This window comes from Podarcis gaigeae (assembly GCF_964106915.1).
Source record: "Podarcis gaigeae genome assembly, chromosome: 11".
NCBI lineage: Eukaryota > Metazoa > Chordata > Lepidosauria > Squamata > Lacertidae > Podarcis > Podarcis gaigeae.
In genome coordinates this window covers 48,217,264-48,238,856 of record NC_139687.1, presented here as the reverse complement: position 1 = coordinate 48,238,856, position 21,593 = coordinate 48,217,264, and the positions used below count along the sequence as shown (strand labels likewise).

At 43.5% G+C, this 21,593-nt stretch overlaps 1 protein-coding gene across 8 annotated transcripts in view; it reads right to left on the bottom strand.

The window, feature by feature from the left end:
- Window positions 1–2,036: 2,036 nt before the first annotated feature.
- PRLR (prolactin receptor) overlaps window positions 2,037–21,593 on the bottom strand; it is a 121,362-nt gene continuing 101,805 nt past the window's right edge. For all 8 annotated transcript variants that reach the window (XM_083702670.1, XM_083702671.1, XM_083702675.1 and 5 more), the window contains 8 exons: window positions 18,969–19,110; window positions 18,336–18,465; window positions 17,779–17,948; window positions 14,420–14,586; window positions 12,691–12,832; window positions 11,834–11,933; window positions 10,473–10,542; window positions 2,037–9,329 (listed from right to left, as the gene is read on the bottom strand). In XM_083702670.1, coding sequence (XP_083558796.1) covers window positions 8,304–9,329; window positions 10,473–10,542; window positions 11,834–11,933; window positions 12,691–12,832; window positions 14,420–14,586; window positions 17,779–17,948; window positions 18,336–18,465; window positions 18,969–19,110 — 1,947 coding nt within the window. In that variant the 3' untranslated portion in view covers window positions 2,037–8,303. The remainder of the gene's footprint in view (window positions 9,330–10,472; window positions 10,543–11,833; window positions 11,934–12,690; window positions 12,833–14,419; window positions 14,587–17,778; window positions 17,949–18,335; window positions 18,466–18,968; window positions 19,111–21,593) is intronic.

The following is a 21,593-nucleotide window of genomic DNA, read 5'->3' as shown; positions in this document are numbered from 1 at the left end:
AGTCCGGCCTTCCCTCAGAAGCCTGGTATTGAGAAGTCCAGGATTAACTGAGAAGGAACTTCGCACTGAGGGCGTGTGCGTGCGTAAACTTCTCTGAGCACGTGCAGAGTGTTAACCCCCAAGGCTTGCTTGTTAAAGGTTGACCTGCAAATCCTTCCCTTCTCATTCATTCCAAGTGTGTATGAGAAACAGTTTGGAAGGCAAGGCAGAAATGAGTAAGCCAAGAGTTGGCTGGGAGCAAAGGACCTGGGGGTAATGGGATTCCTCTTTGCCTTTACTTATGCATCATCTGTATGTTTGTTAGCTTATGTTTGTTAATGTTACAGCTGCAGCCACTTTAAATCAGGACATGACCTGGTATTGGGTCCAAATGCACTGACTGAAGGCCATGCATTACAGATTTCCTGTTTATTAAGCATTGATCCAGATTTGGTTGTGCAAAGCTTGCACAGAGGTTAGACTATGTCCGCTCTTTATTGAGCATTTGTTCTGATTTGTTTGTGAGGAGCATTCTTCCTGGCAAATCATTAATTCAATCCACACTTTTCAATGCATTTCCCCATCACCCTAACCACAAAAACCTGAGGTTGTTTTTTTTAAAAGTTGATTACTTGTGTTACAGCAGCAACTGAGGGATTTCAACCATTTTGATTGCATGGACCTGAATTTCCAGTATGTGCTTGAATCCAAAATATAAGCTACTTAGTTGAGTGTTTTGCTGGAAGCCCAGATGACCTGTTACGAAACCGGAGAGATGCTACTTTTGAATATGGAGCATGAATGAAGACCTCGGATCTCCTACGTCAGGCATAGGCAAACTCGGCCCTCCAGATGTTTTGGCACTACAACTCCCATCATCCCTAGCTAACAGGACCAGTGGTCAGGGGAGTTGTAGTCCCCAAACATCTGGAGGGCCGAATTTGCCTATGCCTGCCCTACATCTTCAGTTCAAAACTGCTGCCTTTCCTTTGTCTCCCCTCCTTTATTCTTTGGCCATTCCAGAACACTGACATGGCTGAACCCTTCTCCTAGTCTGGATTCCAAACCATACAAGGCCACTCTGCGCTGGTGGCTCTTCTAGAGGAAGACCAACAGGCCATGAATAATCTTCAAGAAATGGTTCAACAGTTGTGCAATAGTTGTCTGGATTGTATAGATTGATTTGGGAGAGGATGGGGGTGCTTATGTGTGAGTAGGCTAAATCACCCTTCATCAAAATGCTTATGTTTTAGACTACAAGTTTTGTATAGGCTGGGGTTGATGGGAGTTTGGTTCCAAACATCTATAGAGAACCAGGTTGGTGAAGGCTGGACTAAATTGTTGTTGTTGTTGTTTAGTTGTTAGGCGTGTCCGACTCTTCATGACCCCATGGACCAGAGCACACCAGGCACTTCTGTCTTCCACTGCCTCCCAGAGTTTTGGTCAAACTCACCAAACTGGACTAAATAGTAAGTAGTAAATAGAAAATAGTGTCCCTTTACAATCTTAGGAGGTTGTACCTGTAAGGAAGCTCTAGTTTTTGACTGCTGAACACTGCCACCAGATCCCGGTTCAAGCCTGACCCAAAACCCAGATTAGCACCTGTCATAGCTGTCAACCTTCCCTTTTTTTACAGGAAATTCCCTTATTCCAGCGCCGTTTCCCGCTGCTGTCCCGGATTGTTAGATATCTTGTAGACTGTCCCCGTGACAGGTGAGGCTGCTGATCCCTTATTTTCAAATCTGAAAGTTGACAGCTATGGCACCTGTCCATTTTGAAGGCAGAAGTTACTTTCAAACCTTTGGCCTTGAGACATGGGTCCCAGATAATGTAGCAGGTGCAGTCAATGTTGTGGCTGCTAGCAATTAACTGAGAAAGAGAGAACTGATTTCTCATTGTCCCAGATTTTACTCAGAAATCTAAGCTTTATATTGAACCAAGGATTTGCAATGTTTTAAGAACAGAACCAAAGTTTAGGCACAAGCCACAAGATCTAAGTATCTTGGCCATTTCCCTAAAAAATCCTTAATTTACGTTGGGCGGAGAAAACTTCCACATTTTTGCTCAAGAAACAGTTTAATACATTTTGTTGGATAGTAACAGAAAAGAAATCAAAACTAGCAGAAAGAGAACAGCAGTGGAAACAATGGACAAGTTTATCAGAGAAAAGTACATGACACAGCAACAATATTGATCATGAAAACAAAACCTGTGGTAGACATTATTGTAATAACTTAATTGAAGCAAACTTCCCCCATTCACATTCAGCTAAACAATTTGTCCTCTAAACACATTTAACAAACAAGAAAAGATTCCTGAGCATTTTGTTTTGTACCAGTGTTCTGCAAACAATATATTAATTGCAGGGTTTTAAAAAATACCACTGTCCTATGTTTATTCTTTAGCCCATAAAACAGGAGGTTCAAGTCATCCACAAAAAGAAAACTAACATGTGTGATCTGGAATATTTCTAGATCTGTGAAATAGAAAGTAAATACTAGATTAATTAAAATGTCTCCACTAGACTAGCCATTGTAAAACTGAGCAGGCTAGTGATGTATAAGTTTGACCAGAGACGGTTATGACCAGAGACGGTCTCTATGAAGAAGTGTGCAAGAGTGTGCGTAATTCAGTACATTTAAAAGGATTTATAAATGTGACTTTTTAAACTATAGCTTAAGAATACATCCACAGATCTTTGTGAGCTACAAAAAAAAAAATCTAGGAAAATGTAGATCTTTAGCATTCATCTGTAATACAGTATTTACTTCTCACTTCATCTAGAAGTAGCATTTAATAAAATAAAGCTGCAATTTAAATGTGAAAGTGAGCAAGAATAAAAGGCTGCAAGGCATGTGGTCAGGTCCCAGATGCACATCACTAGGCATGTCTTAGCAATAGAGAAAGCATCAAAACAGATTCAAAGGCTTTACTCCAAAATGGGGGAGGAGAAAACAAAGTATCAATAATAAAAATGCCTGTCCAGAAATCTGTAAGGTTAGGACCCACTCATGGCTTTCCATTTACTACTAAGAGTTGAATTAAAAGTCACAAGGTTAACAAAATATCGAGGGATGGGAAAATGCAATTTCCTGAGTGGTGGAGAAATGCAATTTTTCCTACAACAGAAAACACAGCCTTGAGCCTAAAAAGAATGTACTGCTACCCTTCAGCAACTGAGTAACAATTCCAATTATTTGGGGGAAAGGGACTTTTGGATCACTTGCAACAACTAAGCAGTACCAGCCTGGTCTTTGCAAGCTGTGACCCACCAAGCCCAAATAAAGCTCCTAGTTTTGCTGACAGCATCAGAATGCAAAAAACAAGAGATTTGCCTGGCAGCCCACTATGCACAATTGGTGTGATTTAAGCTGTTTTTGATTTGGTGGGTCATCCAAGCTGTACAGACCTTCTCAATGTGATGCAGGTACTCTCTTCACATTATGGACTGATTTTAGTCTCACATGTTGAAAACTGTTAGTTTAGCAGCATCAGAACATGGAAAGAGAGAGAACACCCCCTTTGCACAATAGGAAGCGAGCATTTTGTTTTCTGGCAACCCAGCCAGATGAGCAGGGTGCAAATAATAAAATTACTGTTATTGTTATTTCTGTGACCAAGATTCTAACCTTGCATGCCCATAAGGGGAGATTAATCTTTCATTTCTTTTCTTATTTGTTTTGCATATAGGATCATGCTCCAAGCACTTCAAACAAATGTGTCAATTTTTTTTAAAAAAAAACACATTTTCCGTAGGGTTCTTCTGCCCCTTGGATGGGGTCAAGGAATCAGAGCCTTGGCAAAATTTGGTTGGCAAGCAAGGGATGGACCCTGGACAGACCTTGATAGGCCTGAGGCAGCTGAGTGGTGGAGGCAGTGAGAAACCTGCTTGAGTTATGGGTGCAATCTGGTAGGTTGTGAAGAGTCACATGAAGCAAGAAATAATATGGAAAGTCCTCTCATGCAATCTTGCACCAATAAAATACCGGCTGGCTGGTGACCCTGCCGTAGACTAGTTTCATTTGTACACAGCTCAACACCACCAGATTGACCACCATTAGCAATGTCAGTTGCCAGCCCCCCAACTCGAGACATTATCTGCATACCACAGCCAATTGTGGAGCTGAAACAATTGCTCAATTAATGTGTGCGCACACAAAGAATGGATTCCGGTTTGAAAAAGTAGAGTTCCAAAGTTTCAAGTTACATTAGTAAATATATGCAAGTTGGGAAAGCACAAATAATGTCTGAAGAGTGCTACATGCGTACAGAAGCTTGTCATGGATGCACGACAAACTATTTTAAAAAATCATCCGCCTTAAACATCAAAGTGATTGCGAAGGGCTCAATTTGCTCCTTTTAAAATACAGTAATTGGCAATTTGACATATCATCGTCTTTCTCATTCTCTCTCTTAGTGGGAAAAGAAAACCTGAGGTAGATTTGCCTATGGGGGGGGGGGACCTTGTGCTTTCACAGCTGTCTTGATTGTAACACGACTTTATGGCTTTTCAGCAGAAATTTATTTAGCTGGTTTAGGTTACTTTGGTTTTCCTCCACAACATTCACGTTATTTCAACTCAATAAAAACAACAACACATTTACTGGGTAGAAATACATCTCCTCTGAGTTCCATGGGACTCACTTATCAATAAATGCGCTTAGGGTTGCAGCCAAAGGAAGTGACTTAAACTCTATCAACTCGAACTGTTTCTACAGAATAGTCACCATAGAAAAAGCTGCCGATAGAGTTTTAACCAATGGTCATTACATGTATGAACGACAACAAAATGAGGCATGTGTAGCTTTAACAAAGTTACACAAAAGCACGTTAACAAAGTTAGGACAGAATTTGCTACTTCAGTACCAGTCTGCTGGGGGTGCAGATTTGATATATGAATAAAGTGTCAAAAATAACAAAAACATCATATCGCACCACAAATAGCATACTCCAAAAATTTGGAAGGGTGTGTGCCCCCAGTAACCACAGCATATCATTAACTCCAAAGATTATTACAGTATTTTAATCCAGAAAATGACATAGAAATATTTGTGCAGGGCCTCTTATAAGTTTCTGCTAGTTATATAAATTAATTGCCTGCCTTATTAAAAATGTAAAAAGCACAAATGCAACTGTCAGCAATAGTGCAGAACTAAAGTAGATATTTTATTTATATAAAATGTATAGTTCAAAGTGAGGTAAAGGTACCCCTGACTGTTAGGTCCAGTCACGGACGACTCTGGGGTTGCGCGCTCATCTTGCCAGTGTTTGTCCGCAGACAGCTTCCGGGTCAGCCACTTCTGGAGAACCAGAGCAGCGCATGGAAATGCCGTTTACCTCCCTGCCGGAGTGGTACCTATTGATCTACTTGCACTTGACGTGCTTTTGAACTGCTAGGTGGGCAGGAGCTGGGAGGTACCTGTTTGCTAAACCTTTGTGTGCCATATTGAATAAATTTGTCTATTTCAACAGGACCTTTAGCGAACTGCAAGTCTTAACATTAACATTTAACATTGTCTACTTAAAAATATACTTGGATGAAGGTATTGTGGGGATGTTAATCAAATTTGCAGATGACACCAAACTGGGATGAATTACAAATTGACAAATTACAAGTGGACAAATGTACACTTAGGCAGGAAGAACCTGCTGCACAAATATAAGGTGGAGATACCTGGCTTGCCAGTAGTATATGAAAAGACAGAGAGGAGATTTGATAGCCATCATCAGATATCTCAAGGTCTGTCTCACGGAAGATGGAGCAAGCTTGTTTTGTGGTGCTCCAGAGGATAGGACCCAAGTTACAAGAAAGGACATTCCAACTAAACATCAGGAAGAACTTTCTGACAGTAAGAGCTGTTCAACAGTGGAATGGACTCCCTCAGAAGGTGGATGACTCTCCTTCCTTGCAGGTTTTTAAGCAGAGGTTGGGTAGCCACCTGTTATGCCACCTGCTTTAGTTGAGATTCCTGCATTGCATGGGGTTGGGCTACAACCTGATCCTCAGGGTCCCTTCCAACTCTACATATCCATGTTTCTACAATGCTATGATTCGTTTAGATTTCTCCTCTCCCCTAAATGTTGGAATACTTGTAAGTAATGCTACTGGTGCTAATGGAGTTTCTTTTGAACTTGGAGGAACTTGCACAGCAAATAATTCATCACAGTAAAAGAGGAGTGGGAAGCCAGTGGCCCTCCAGAAATTGTAGGACTCCAACTCATGTCATCCCTGACCATTGGCCGTGCTGGTAGGGGCTGACGGGAATCAAGAGTTTGGCAATATCCAGAGAACCACAGATTCCCAATTGCTGCACTAAAAGCAGAAAAGCATGTAAAAAAAAGATAACTCTGGCTAATGCCTTCAATATATTAGATCTCTCTCTCACACACACACTTACACACACACATGATTTTTAACATCCTGAAAAGCGAGTTTTTAAAAGAAAGAAAAAGAAAAGGCTAAAAAAAAAAATATTATAAAAACTGTACTAGCCTTTAAAACCTATTTAAAATACATTGCAGAACATGAAATAATTTTGATTGATTTTTTGCTAGTGCCAAAAAATGGAATAATAATGCAATCCTTTAAGTTTTTCATTAGTGCATTTACTTTTCGTTGGATTTGATATATTTGGCTAGTTTTCCTCAGGCAACCGCAAAGTATGTCATTTTCAGCTGTCCAGCCTATGGCACAGATCAGGCCCAGCATTGCTATGTTGCTCTGTGGGTGATGACAATGGTACTCATTGGTGGAACACTGCCTCCTCCTTGTGGGCCTTGCACACTCTTTGTGTCTGGTGGAAATAAAGAGGAGAGGAGCTCCCCAACCCCCCAACATACATCTGTAAAGGCCCACCAGCAACCTCCATGATGAGGACTCCCTCAAAGCTAGAGCCAGCTTCAGCACAGATGCCACAAGCAGCACAGACTGTAGGGGACTGAGGCAGTCTGGACAGGAATGCTCCTGGGCTTAGCTATAGCACAAAGTGAGGCCTGCCCATTTCTCCTGCCTGTTCTGTTCAGGGCACTCCCCAATCAAGGAAATGCACACAGCCGATAGTTAACTCTTTGTCGTCAAACATAACACAGTCATTTCTATGGCTCTGAATACCTCCCACGCCAATTTAGTGTCTAGGCGGCTGTTCCCAGGTCCATGGTCTATGAAGAAGAAGAAGAGTTTGGATTTGATATCCCGCTTTATCACTACCCAAAGGAGTCTCAAAGCGGCTAACAATCTCCTTTCCCTTCCTCCCCCACAACAAACACTCTGTGAGGTGAGTGGGGCTAAGAGACTTCAGAGAAGTGTGACTAGCCCAAGGTCACCCAGCAGCTGCATGTGGAGGAGTGGAGACGCGAACCCGGTTCCCCAGATTACGAGTCCACCGCTCTTAACCACTACACCACACTGGCTCTAAGAAGAAGTTGCAGCAACAGGGGGACCACTCCACCTCCACCAGTTTATGTACTTTCCCCCCAAACGCTGCATGCATGCAGCTATAGACTATGCCTATCCTCTGCTCATCCCTCTTCAGTCCCCTCCTGGATCTGGGAGACACCTGGCCTTTCATTTGCCTAACCTGCCTCTTCCTCCTCTCCTTCCAACCCATTCCTGTGCGCCACCTGAAGCTTCCCCTGCCTCTAACTCTTGCCGTCTGTCCAGCACAGTTCCCCACAAATCACTGGCCCTCTCTTCTGAGCCAGACTCCAGCCTCGCTTCCCCCGGCGCATATTCATCTGCGTCCTGCCAGTCCCTGACATGCGCACAATGGCTCAACAAACTCAAGGACCTGTACACAAATTAGGTATGATGGGTTGTTCACACTGTAGTCCACACACTGCAGCAGACACCATCTCATATATTGTACTAGCATTGTGTGACACACAGTTGCCAAAAACAGGTTGGACACTACCAGTGTTGTTCAAGAGTCTGATTACCAATATAATTTTTTGGACAATATTTTATAAGCTCAGCCTGTTTTTCTTATCCAGCATCATTTGGTGATGATCTCAGGGTTGCTTTTGAAACATCAACACACAAACCCCTCCTTGTTTTTTTTGGAATGTATTACCAGAAATGGATGCTTGCGTTTTCAAAACGATGCCACAAACTTTTACTTTTCTGTAAATCACTCTTCACAAAAAGAACTAAAAATCACAGGAAGGGGGAAAAATTGATCTGCAACAGCATGTTCTTAAGTGATTGGCTATAAAGCGAAAGAAGGCATGAGCTACAACTGAGCTAAACCAGACATGTGAGCAGTTTTGTGCCAACACTGTTTATTTTACTTGTGGTGTTGTTACCTGTTAGAAGGATGGCTAACTTTTCAGTTAAAGGGGCACATAAAATTATTTGGATCCATGTAGTCTAGCCCGCCAGTCTGTACTTTGCAGGTGCTTGGACCTGTGAGACAGTAGCTGAAATTTAATTCTGCTTGGCTCTGCTGACAACTCTGGGCGAGCTCTTTCAGTGGCTCCTGAAAGGAAGGCAAAGCCTCCGCTTTGGGATCTGGGAACAACACCACAATATGGTTGGATACAATGGTTGAAACCTTGGTGTATTCATTCGTATCCCCAGGGACAAAAGGCCTTTCCTTTTTGCCTACAGTTTCTTTCTGCTTTGGTAGTACAGCCAGAGCTCCATCGTGGTTGACTTTGTGAACTTCCACGTAATCTGCGGGTTTTGTAGACGAGAATGGCGGCCTTTCTGGTGGGAGTAACCACAACCCCGCTTGGCTGTGCTGAGCATTTGAGAGTAGATCCACTGCTTTCTCCAATTTGGCTAATTTGGCTGGTTTTCTTTCACTAAGAGTCTCAATGAGTTCAGGATATTGCGAACAACACTTTCCTTCCTCACTCCCCTTCCTGTTTATATTCATGGCACTGATTGCTCTTTTACATACATCCACTGTGTCATGGTAGGAACATTTAGACGTCTGACAGCTAGGGAGCTGACCTCCACACCATGTGGATGGCCTAGGTTCACCACTGTTAATCCAGGGGAGCTGACCTTCAGCGCCCCCCTTTGGTGACTCCTGCATGCTGTTCCTATGAGCGTTTTGCACCCCATAGGTATCTGGTGTTTTCAATTCCAAGAGCGGGTTTTGGGCTTCCTTGCGCTTCTCTGTCAACAGAGAAGGGCTCTCGCAGCTTCCTCTTCCCGAGTCGCTGTCTGTTTCCTGGTGCGCCAGCTTCACATTTTTATTGGGGTGGCTCTTTTCGGTGCTTGGCATTAGCTGCTGATCTTCGCTGTCATCTATCTCCAAAAACTCTACCAGCAGGTCCTCATAGCCTGGTGTTGGAGGGAATCCCTGGCAGCCAAGAGCACTCAGCAGTTCTTCCGTTTTCCCTGCCTGATGTGAAGAAACATAAAGGGGAAATATAATAACTATAATATTTGCATTATGTACCTGATTATGTCTGAAAACGCAAAGGAGAAAGATGTGGTGCAGAGCACTCAACAACTATGATGCATGCTTTGATCTGAATTCAGCTAAACCCCTGTGTTACAAGCAAATATCAGTAATATCCAAAGGCAACACAATGACCAAGTACAACAATGCGATGTCAATATAAACTCTTTATATAATCTATACAGAACATTGAACAATATGAAATATATGAAATAGGCACTCTCTGCAAAACCAAATAAACAGAAATCTTCTAAATCTCTGAAATGACCTTGTTATGAGCACCACCTGGGGTCGGCTTTTTAAGTTTCTTGCAACATGCAGTCAGTAGCAGTGGTTACATAATTTTATGACCACTGCTCCATAGCAATTGTTCATACAATTCCATTCACCATATAGATGGGGTTTGGGTTTTATTTCATATTGAATTGATATTATAGTTCTTGCATATAGTTTCTAATAATTTGAGTTACCATGTATATGCAGGTCATTTTTTCAATAATTCAATTGCAGTTTTTGAAGCATTTCTTTATTCTTCTGCTATGCTGAATAAGAATGCCACAAAACAGTTGGTATATCCAGAATCACTGTTCACTACGTCTGTTTGCAGACCACTTCGGCAGCGTTGGACATTATAAAACAAAGCTTTAAGCTTGTTTACTCCAGATATCTGACTCATTGCTTCTTTCAGAGACTTGCATAGCTCACAAAGACTTTCAGAGACCTCTAAGACTTGTGTTTATTTGGTTCTATGTTTTCAAGAGAATCCATCAAGAGTGTCATATTCTGTGACTTTGAGATTTAGAAGATTTATGTTTATTTGGTTTTGCAGAGAGTGCCTATTTCATATTGTTCAGTGTTCTGTATAGATTATACAAAGAGTTTATATTGACATCACACTGTTGTACTTGGTCATCATGTTGCGTTTGGATATTATTGTACTGAATTCAAGCAGATTAGCATCAGCAGAAGTGTTAACAGGTTAAAGTTGTTAAAGGCTTCCAATGAGGCGTTTTCTTTTACCCCCTCTAAGAAAATGCAAGACAAAAAAGAGTGCAAAACTTCTCTAAGTGCCCAAACACTTACTTCTAGTAGCTGGGCATCAAAGCCTTTTATCTTTGGTCCTGGGACTGGTGGTAGAAGGCAAGCCACCATGCTGAAAAACAAGAAAGAGGGAAAGGGTTGGAATAAAGAAATGACGGAAATCATTTGGTTTCGTACTAGGTTTGATTTTCTTCTGATAGATTGAGCATACAGAAAACCTTGCCTGCTGGAAAAACAAATATCCATGGCTGTAAAGAGGGGACCCACAGGACGTTCCAATAAATGGATTTCACTTGTCCGTAGGATCTCAGGCAGCAGAACCAAGAGTGGTCTTTTAAGTGAAGATGATTTCTACATGTAGAAACCTTGTTTTTTGTACTTTGGGATTGTCAGAATAGAGCACTGGCAGCAAGCTTCACACACAGTTCCACTATGCATAAACCCAGCTGGATGATGTACTAAAGCCTCTCCTCCCTGGAAGAGAGGGGAGTGGTTGTGGGCGGGAGCCCGAGCTCCGCCCCTAGCAGGGGGTGGTAGCCCCCTGCCTCCCCCACTCACCTGACTGGCGCCCACACCCATCGGCAGGCACCCAACCAGGTGCCTCCGAGGGGGCGTGTTCAGCAGCCTATGTGCTGCGGCGCCAGCCCCTCCTCGGCCTCATTCTCCTCTCCATCGTCTCATCGCGAGTCACCCACCCTCCACTCCCTTCAAGCTCAGGGTCTTAGTTCCTTGGCCTTGCTATGGACCTTAGGCTGGTCGCCCTGGTAGGCCGGGGGGCCTGGTAGGAATTTTTCCATTTGGCATTAGGCTTTTTGGTTTTTTCGCCTACCTCGTAGCAATCGTCACAACTTTGGTGGTATTGGTGGGTAGGTTAGGCATTGGAAAAATGTGTTGTGGTGTGTCAAAGAGCTAGGTGTGGCCATCGCCTATGCCTTCAATCTGGCGGTCGTGTATTCTGTCCGATGCCTGCTTGGCGGGAGGCCATGGCACGACCCTCGGTGACATCAGGGGAGAGCCTATAGTTGGATTAGCATCAACAGGCTCCACCTACTGGTGAATAAACCCCCTTGTTTTAGACATCCAATGCCTAAGCCAATGCCTTATCACTGCTGTAATCAATAAAGTTGTGGCCTTTTCTTGCCCATTAACCTTATATCACGTGTCCTTGTGTATTCATTCCACATTGCGGGGGTCGGGTCCTCGAACCACAAATTCATGTTTGCATTTAACATGTCTGCTTTTCTAAAATTTAAATAGCAGTTGGTGGAGGAGATGGAAGAAGAATCACAGCTGCGACCACAATGTATGGAAAAGGCTTTCCATCCCTTTAACCCCATGCTGTGGCAATAAATTTGCTTGTTTTCTTTTTTTAATATACTACAATGTCAGAAGTAGCAACTTACTTAATTTTTTTCAAAGCCAGTGTCCAGATCATGATCAAACATACGACAAATGATAAAAAAGCCACGAAGATCCAAACAAGCATATCTTTCAGTCTGAACTCTAAGAGAGAAAATAAGAAGGGATTAAATTTTGTGCGGTTAAGAGTTCATTTCAAAACATTATTAGCTTAGGGCAGGTGGCATCTCTACTATTTTACTCCCACAACAACCCTGGACGGTAGATCAGTCTGTAATGCCGTGATGAGCATAAAATCGCCCAGTGAGCTCAGTGGTGAGATTTCAGAAGGGAGTTTCAGCAAGCGTAGTTTACACGACAAGCTGTACCTGCATAAAGTCACCTTTCTACATAAATAAAGGTGCAGAAGCCTTGCCTTCTTTTGCATACAGCCAACTTCATTTAGTTCAAGGGCAGTCAACATGGATACAGATGTTGCAAATGCCAATCCCCACCATCCCTAGTCAACATAGCCACTGGTCAGGCATGATGGGAGTTGTAGTCCAAAACTTCTGGAAGACACCAGCTTGGCTCCCCCTGCACTAGCAGTCTGGAACTCACACAGCTAATATGTTTACCAAGTTGTCAGCTGAACTTGCCCAGATTTCCCAAAGCAGACCGCCAGGCAATGTTTTGTAAGACGCACACGTCTAGCACCAGCTTCATCACATGTCAGCCCTATCTTTGTTTCATTGTGTTGCTGTTATCATTGAACTGTGTTTTCTTTTGTGATGGGGGATTATATTTTTATTCTAAATAGAAAAGCAGGATATGAATAATGAACTCCTCAACTAGGCTTTCTAGCGCTTTCATATGACTGGGGTTAATTAATGAAAGGTCACCCCCCAGCAGTTGTCCTCACCTTTTCGGAGCTTAATAAAACTTTCAGGGCTCCAGTCACTCCACGTTCCATGATCTGATCTGCAGCGAACTTTTGCAACATACTTTTCTCCTGGATTTACGCTGAACATCTTATATGTTGTTCTCTGACCAACAAATATTTTCTGGAAAGATAAGAAGAACACAGATATCTGTGACCCTGTTTCTTCAGATACTGTTTCTGAAACACAGAGCATTTGGCTACTCCCAAATATGCTTCCAGGCAGCCACTATTTTCAGATGGGATTAACTGGTTGCACAATTAAGGTTGATTTGGCATTCTTGCACAACATACCTTCAATTCCTCCCCCAATTAGGCTGTGTGTGATAAGGAAAATGCAATGGGAAGTGTTGGAGAAAAATTGCTTGGGCACAACGTTATACACCTCTCTGTAAGCAAACGAGGGTAAATGCTCATTAAACAGGTTGTCAGGAGATAGGGGTGGGGGCAACATCCAATTCTGTTCACATGTATAGGCATATCTGCCAAGTCCGCTCAACTGTGGGGAGGAGTTGCGTTGGACCGCGTGGCCACCCACTCTCCGGGGGCGCGGGACGAAGTCCCGCATTGCCCAGAGGATCCCGGCAGCGTCAGCGACCGGCCAGCCAATGCGCTGGCTGGTGGGGGTGAGGCCGGGACCATTTAAGCTGAGGCGCGAGCTGGAGGGCTTCCTCTTGGCTCGCTTGAATCGTTCCATGGCACAGAGGGTGCACATGTTGGGTGGCTGGGTGATTGCGCACCCACCGTAGTTTACAGCAAGGTGGCACTATTTCGTGATGATGGCATACACATTTCTGATTGGGGGAATGATATCTGGTTGGCCGATATTGCAGAGGGCTTAAGGCATTGGTTACAGGTGTGAGGGTATTTGGCGGCGAGCCTTTAGGCTCTTGTGGCGGTTAGGCATTGTTTGAGGGGGGAAGGGAGGTGTGGCCATCACCTGCCCCTCCAAGCTTAAGGGTATTCCGTTAAAGGAATCCAGGGGTATGGATCTTGACCGAAGGCCGGGGTGGGGCTAGGGTCATGACACGACCCCGACGGAAGCACCTGGGGGAGCTCGAGTTCGTATGCATCGATGGGGCTCCCCCTTCTGGTGGTTTACCCTTATCGGACTCCCTGCGCAACGGGCAGGAGCTAGATATAGTTGGGTCCATTCAATGCCTAAGTGAATACCACTCACATTCTGTAATCAATATAGCTGTGGCCAAATTTTGCACAGTAACATTAACCTAATAGCTGTGTCATTGTGTGTGTTATTCTTCAATGAGGGGGTGGTTTCAGGGTCTTGACACGCAAATCCACACTTTGTGAAACCCCAAGAGAGCTGAAACTTAACCATCCTTTGAAGTTCACACTAATCTGAATGTTGCGATACACTCTTCCAGCCAGTGTTTACAAAAATGTATATATTAAGGGGAAGTGTGGGTAAAAATGAACGTGTTATTGAAAGCAGCATACAAGAGTGCATCATTTTGCGGAGAAATGGCTTGCAGAACTGTGTGTGTGTTAGCTGAAGCTGCTGACAAAAACGTGTTTGTTGGGATAAATTCACATTAAAATGCTGGTGGATGTTCATGAGGATTTATCTATTGGAAATGGCTGTAGAAATGTGGAGAACTGGATTTAGAATTGGGAAAATGAGAAGCTCAGAGGGCTGAAACTGGCAAATCTACACATCTGGAAGTGGCTCAAGAGCTTTCACCATTCTCACCTCCCATTCTTGTCCCCCTTCAGGCTTGATATGTAACTCATATTCGAGGGTTAGCCAACCAGATCTGATGTCACCCAGAGAAGGTGGAGACCAGTTCAACAACAGATATTTTCCATATACTTTTTTCTCAAATTCCAGGGAGAGGTTTTCAGGAGGGTCTGGCTGAACTGGAAAAAAGAAGGATGAGAGAATATTTATTGATCAAATGTATATGGACGGCCATCAATCCAATCCTCTAAGGAGGCTTACACAGCAGATATAATCACAATACTTTAAAATGCAAAGTACAAGAGCTTTAAACAGCAAAAAGCAACTGCAAAAATTTCTCAACAGCGGAGAAAGCTCAGTTTAAAAGCATACTGTGGCAAGAATGAGTGCATAGGTTTTGTTTAAAATATCATTAAAACAGTGAAGGCCTAGAGTTTGTTTTAAAAGGTCTTGGTACAAGAAAAGAGAATATGATTATTTATTAAATTCATGCCCCTTTTCATAGATAGAAACAGAGGCACATTTCAACTATCTCACATCAAAAGCAGCTTTCTTTCTTTTTATCTTCATAAACATTTATCAGAATTTTAGTGTGAATTCCTCCTAATAAACACATTTTTGTATGCAGTTCTGGCTAATGCACACATTTTTGCAAGCAGTTTGCCTTAATATAATGCAATTTTGTATACTATTTTCACTAGTGTCAGATGGCAATGATGGTTGCTCGTGAGTAACCAGTCAGGACTCTGATCTGTCTTTTACAGGTTTTATTTAGTGTGCAGAACCACAAGTTCATGTCTGCCTCAATCGCTAGCAGAATCCGGGAGGGGTCGTTTCCGGGTCCTCCCCCAACATAAGAGCTTAGTCACCTCCAGCCTTTTCCTTTTTTTAAAAAAATAATATTTATTAAAAGTTTCCAATTACAACAAAATAAAAAAAAACAAAACATCCAAATTTAAAATCTTGTTTTCCATAACATCTTTCCAGGACTTCCCCTCCCCTCCCCCTCTTGTATTCCAATTCTTACTTATAAATTCAGCAATTTCTTATCCCAAATTTTGAACTTATTGTCATTGACCCAATTTAAAAATATTTACCCATCTCCTAAAATCGACCTGTTCCCTTCCACGCGTTCCCCCCTTTAACATACATTACAAATTAAAAAATAATGAAATAAAATGTAGTTTAACACCCTTTGGATTCCAAATTTCCCTCCCCCTTTTCCCGGTTGCGTTCCCAAAATTTATCAACATCTGATGTCTTCCTGGAGCTCCCACAATTATTTAAGCCATAGCCCTTTACCAGTCATCTTTAATTTCAAATGTCCAATCTTGGAAGGAGTCTGTCTCAAAAAGGCCCATTTTTTCCATCCAGATTTTTATACATTAGGAGTAAAAACTCCAATTTTATTTCTTTAAACCTTTCAAATCTGGATGTCCCAAATGTTCCCTCTTCCAACTTTATCCAATTCTTGTTATTCTTGTTATTCTTGGTGATCTCTCTCCTTTTCTTTTTTTTTTCCCTTTCCTGTTTTCCTGCACAAATGTTCTAATTCCAAAAGCTTCAAATTCAGCTGCAGAGGCTCTGTTATTCAGGAACGAAACATAATGCCAAGTCCCTTCCATTTTTCAATAGATAAGTCTATTGTCTTCTTTAGTATGTCAGCCTCTGTAGTCAAAATAGTGTTCCATTTCTGCAGTTTCCCAGGAGATAGAAAGTTCTATTCAAATTCCATGTCAACAACTTGTAATATCCCTCGGCTCCTCTAGGTGGGTTGCAATAACTCAGTTCCCTTCCAGATCATCCCAATCAGTCCAAATAACTTGTTATTCCTTGTTTTAAACAATTTGTATCCAATTTATAACAAATGTAACCGGCAAAGTCCTTGTAACAAAGTTCTCATTTTTGTTCTTCTGCTTTGACAGCTCTTTGACAGCTGTCAAAACCTCTCTTTGTCTTCTCCCGGCGCTCTCGCAAAACGCTCCCAGGGTTCCGGGGGGGGGGGGTTACTTTTTAAATCAATTCCACTTTTCTCCTCCAGCTCAGTCTTATAGTTTTCCGTCGCGAAATTAATAACTTTGTAAGAATAGGGTTGCACTCGATCTTAGATGTCAAATCCTTTGCTTTAACTCCTCTACAACAGGGGGGGGCTGACTTCCTTTTTGCGCCTCCCCCGCTCGCTCCGATTTTTTTAAAAAAATTTATCCCCCTTTTTAGTCCAGGTTCCAATTACTCACGGGTTATTCTTTTAGGTCCAGATTTTCAATAGAAGAAGTCAGCGCTCTCCGTCGAATGGCATGCGGCTTCGCTCGGCAGGGGAAGCGGAGGACTCAAAGCACCACCCCCCCCGTCACCCGTTCCGTAGCCTTTAAAAAGGCTCCTTCGCGGGCCGGGGGGGAGCGCAAAAGGTGCCAGCCGAGTCACCATGTCCATGGGTTTCAGCGCCCATGGTTTTTGAGGGTCCCCGCGTCGCCGGCGCGGTAGGACCCAGCCCCTGCTGAGCAGGCTCCCTCCGGAGCTCGGAGGGAGTCCGCCATTCGGCGATGGCGCCAACCCGGAAGTCCACCTCCAGCCTTTTCCTTCCTTCTTTGCGTTTTACACCTCTGCGCAAGGTGGGCGACAGAAGAGGCGTGCTTCCCTCCTGGCCAGCTTGGCCAAGAGCGGTGCTGAGGCTCCCAGCAGCATCCTCTAGCCCTTTCCCCTCCTTTACCTGGGAGGTGTGGCTTTTCCCACCCTCAGACTGATGAGGGGCGGTGCTGAGGCTCCTAGCAGCATCCTCTAGCCCTTTCCCCTCCTTTACCTGGGAGGTGTGGCTTTTCCCACCCTCAGACTGACGAGGGGCGGTGCTGAGGCTCCCAGCAGCATCCTCTGGTCCCTTCCCCTCTTCCCCACTGGAGGTGTGGCTTTCCCCACTGAAGGAAGAGGAACTGCTTCTCAGGATTTTCGGAGGTTCCCTGTATCCCAACCAACTGCCCCTCTGCCTCCCTTCCCTATTCCGATGGCAATCCCCTGACAACTAGCATATGTATTTTATGCTTTTTTTTTTTACTCAATAGGTATATTTTTATGCTCACTTTTGCCTAGTATATATACTTTTGCTTTGTCGGAAAAATGCATTGCAAAATTCAGAGCAGTGCAAATTTCAAAGCATAGCTGTGCGTTTGGGTTTATGAAGGGCAAACTGGATAGTTTCTCATTAAAATGCCAACAAATATTCTCCCCTATCCCTTATCAAGACACATGACTGGTCATATTTAGCTGATGGTATATAAGATGCATATAGAATTCTGGGTCACAACTCTTAGGACTATTGGGATTCCCGCCCCGCCACCCCCAAGCTTGCCTTGCACCCTTATGCTTGCACCACATACCTATGTTAGCCACATCCACATAATATGGCTGAGATGAAACACTCCCCATCTCATTAGTCGCTGTTATGGTAAAGTTGTATGTCATCCAAAGCGAAGTATGTTTTTTATCAAAATGACAGGAGTTGGGTCCCGCTGTTGTGTAGTCCGGGCATTCATAGTATGCCTTGTCTCTGAAAAACAGAAGACAGGATTGAGAAGGAAATACAAACACAGCCTTCTCATTACACATCACTTAGAAAAGAATCCACCTCCTCTCAGAGATCATAGAATCATAGAGTTGGAAGAGACCACAAGGGCCATCGAGTCCAACCCCCTGCCAAGCAGGAAACACCATCAGAGCACTCCTGACATATGGTTGTCAAGCCTCTGCTTAAAGACCTCCAAAGAAGGAGACTCCACCACACTCCTTGGCAGCAAATCCCACTATCGAACAGCTCTTACTGTCAGGAAGTTCTTCCTAATGTTTAGGTGGAATCTTCTTTCTTGTAGTTTGGAACTACAAACTACAGGAACTACTGCAGGCTGAGACAACCGTAAAGCCATTTGTAACGCCTTACCCTTCCTTGTTATAGAACAGAGTGTAATTGCTCGCCAGGCCTCCATCGGAACTGGGCTTCCACCAGCAAGTAAAGGTTTCTTTCTCAGGTGAGCGACATCTTATTAACTCTGGTTTCCCAGGAGGTTGGCCTGGAAAGGAAGAGATAGACAAGTCCTTTAGGCCAATAGGGTCAGAGTCACAAAGGGGTCACAGAGGTCATTTGGTCCAACGTCCTGCTAATTCAGGACCTACAATGCAGGATGCAACTAGGGGAAACTCCAACAGATGGATGTCCAGAATCTGCTTCAACACCTGCTATGATGGAGAGCCCACCATCTCCTAGGGCAGTCTGTTTCACTGACTACCAGCTGTTACCATTAGGATGTTGCCTAATGCTTAGCTGAAATCTACTCCTTTGCCATTCTAACACATTTGATTCTAGTTCTGCCTCCGGGAACTGCAAGTAGGGAGAGAGTTGTTGCTCTCAAGTTCTGCTTTGCAGGCTTCTCACAATGGGCATCTGGTTGGTGACTGTGAGAACAAGGTTCTGGACTAGATGGGGCATTGCTCTGATCCAGGAGGGTTCTTCTCGTGTTCTTACTAGCTTATCTGGCCTTTCAAAACAGAAAAACATGATGAATGATTGACTCACCACTGTGGAGCTGGAGGTAAGTTTCAGGGCTCCATTCACTCCTCTCACTATGCTTTGTTATACAGCGAACCTGAAAAGTATATTTCACTGCTGGGTGCAGCTGGGATATGTCATACTGTGTTTGCTCTCCAACAAAACGAGTCTGGGAAGCAGTAAAGACAAGGAAACTAAGAGAATTGTAGAGCATACAGGTTTTCAAGGATGCCTCTATACAAGCAGAAATATTTGGCACACTGGGCAGTTGGCACTGTAACATCTGTGACTCCAGAAGTCCTAGTCTTTTTAAGACTGAAGAACAGGATAGAGGGAATACATACTGTAAATAAATAAAATACATCAAGGATGAAGCCTGTGCAATGTGTGACCTTTCCAAACCAGCCCACGGATATCATGTATTATGGCTTGTCAAGGAGGTTTGTCATGACTGGTGTGATTTGTTTTGCTTGGGCCCATGAGCTGTAAACCCATTTTAAGGACCACCTTTCCCCCTGGTGCTATCAGGACAGGTCCTTTGGGTGCATGCCCAGGGTTCAACTGAGCAAAATGAGGAGCCCCCCCCCAAAGGAGTAAGCGAAATAAATAAACATTGTGTGTATTCGCAAAAAAATGGCAAGCCAAGGTTATTGGATCATCAGACCATACTTTTTTATGTGCTGGTGCACTGGCAGCTTGATTGCTCCCTGCCCTGGCACGAATGAGTAAACAAACCAAGAAACAAATGCTTAGTATAAAATGTGAAGAAAAAAATTATGAGTTTTTTTACCCTAAAAAAATCATGACTGATGAGCAACCATGGTTTGTCAGGTGAAAGCAAACCATGATCCCAGGTTTGCATATAATGCTAAGTTTTAGCCTTTGTGGCTTTTTTATCCAGTTGCACCAGAAAAGTGTCATAGAAATGATCAGGCCACATGGACAACATGCAGCGTATGCACAGTAGGATTTATTAAGTCAAGAACATAGGCTTACTCTTACCTGTGAAAACCAACGTTGCGATCTAAAGAGGTGCCCCACATATAAGCATTAAGTTCAGAGTCTAAAATTAACTAATTGCACCACTGCACGATTTAGCCAGCCTCTCTTTTTTAGAGACCTTTCAAGGGACATTTTTTGCCAGGAAAAATACAAATACAGTGGTACCTCTAGCCCACCTCTGGTTGTGTATCTTTCAGGATGTAAACGTGGCAAACCTGGAAGTATTTTTCTGGGTTTCGCCATGTGCGCATGCACAGAAGTGCTCTACGCGCCAAGAACATGCACAGAAGCAGCAGCTCCGGTTGCGAATTCCTCAGGATGCGGCTGGACCTCCAGAATGGATCCCATTCACAACCAGAGGTACCACTGTATGCACAATTTTCTGGTGACCACTGGGTACTTTTCCTGGGATGAACATTTGCATCCATTTCACAATGAACTGATGGCCGGTATCTCTGCAGAACCATTAAACTTGCTTCAGTGCCCCTGCTTACATTTTACAGTGGTACCTCAGGTTACATACGCTTCAGGTTACAGACTCCGCTAACCCTGAAATAGTGCTTCAAGGTAAGAATTTTGCTTCAGGATGAGAACAGAAATCATGAAGCAGCAGCACGGCGGCAGCAGGAGTCCCCATTAGCTAAAGTGGTGCTTCAGGTTAAGAACAGTTTCAGGTTAAGTACGGACCTCCGGAACGAATTAAGTACTTAACATGAGGTACCACTGTACTTTACTGAGAAAAGATACGATAGCCATCTTCGATTATCTAAAGGGCATTGAAGATGGGGCAAGTTTTCTCCTGTTCCAGATTCTAGGACCTGAACCAATGGATTCAAGTTACAAGAACGGAGACTCTGACTAAACATCAGGAATAACTTTCTGACTGTAAGAGCCGCCCAACAGTAGAATGGACTCCCTCGGAAGATGGTGGGCTCTCCTTCCTTGGAGGTTTTTAAGCAGAGGTCGGATGGCCACCTGTGATGGATGCTTTAGTTGAGATTCCTGCATCGCAGGGGGTTGGATTAGATGAGCTTTGGGGTCTCTTCCAACTCTACAATTCTCTGATTCCATTACCTTTGGAGCACGTTTCAGCGCTCCCAGTCTAATGGACATTATTCTTTCTTATTGCCAACATGAAAAATATAGCTTTGCAGTGCTCATTAATCTAAACAGTTCTCCGAAGGAAGCTTTGGAATGAAGGGTGGCCTCCTGTTCCATAGCTCTCTCTGCGCCTAACATATTAATCACAACTACTTCAGCATATTCCTTTCATGATGCCTGAGTCACTTTCTGGTGCGGGCAAGAACACCTGATTTATTCCCTTTATTTTATCCATCCTGGAAACAGAATCCCAGCTGCAATCAAACAGATCCACATGCAAATACATATCCTAGGAACACTGAGAAGGTACCTTACACCAGGCCAGGTTGGAACACAGAATACAGGAAAGCTGTTATATACACAAGTACACAGTCAGACTATCATATATACACTGTCAGATCAGGGGTGCCAACTCTATGGGGCCAAGGTTTCTTTGGCCCCTCAAAATTTGTTGGGAGAGGGCCGGGCCCCCCTCACTGTTGAGGAGACAGAGGAAGCCATGTGTAAAGATACAGAAAAATCACAGCTATAGCACAACAAATGGTAGGT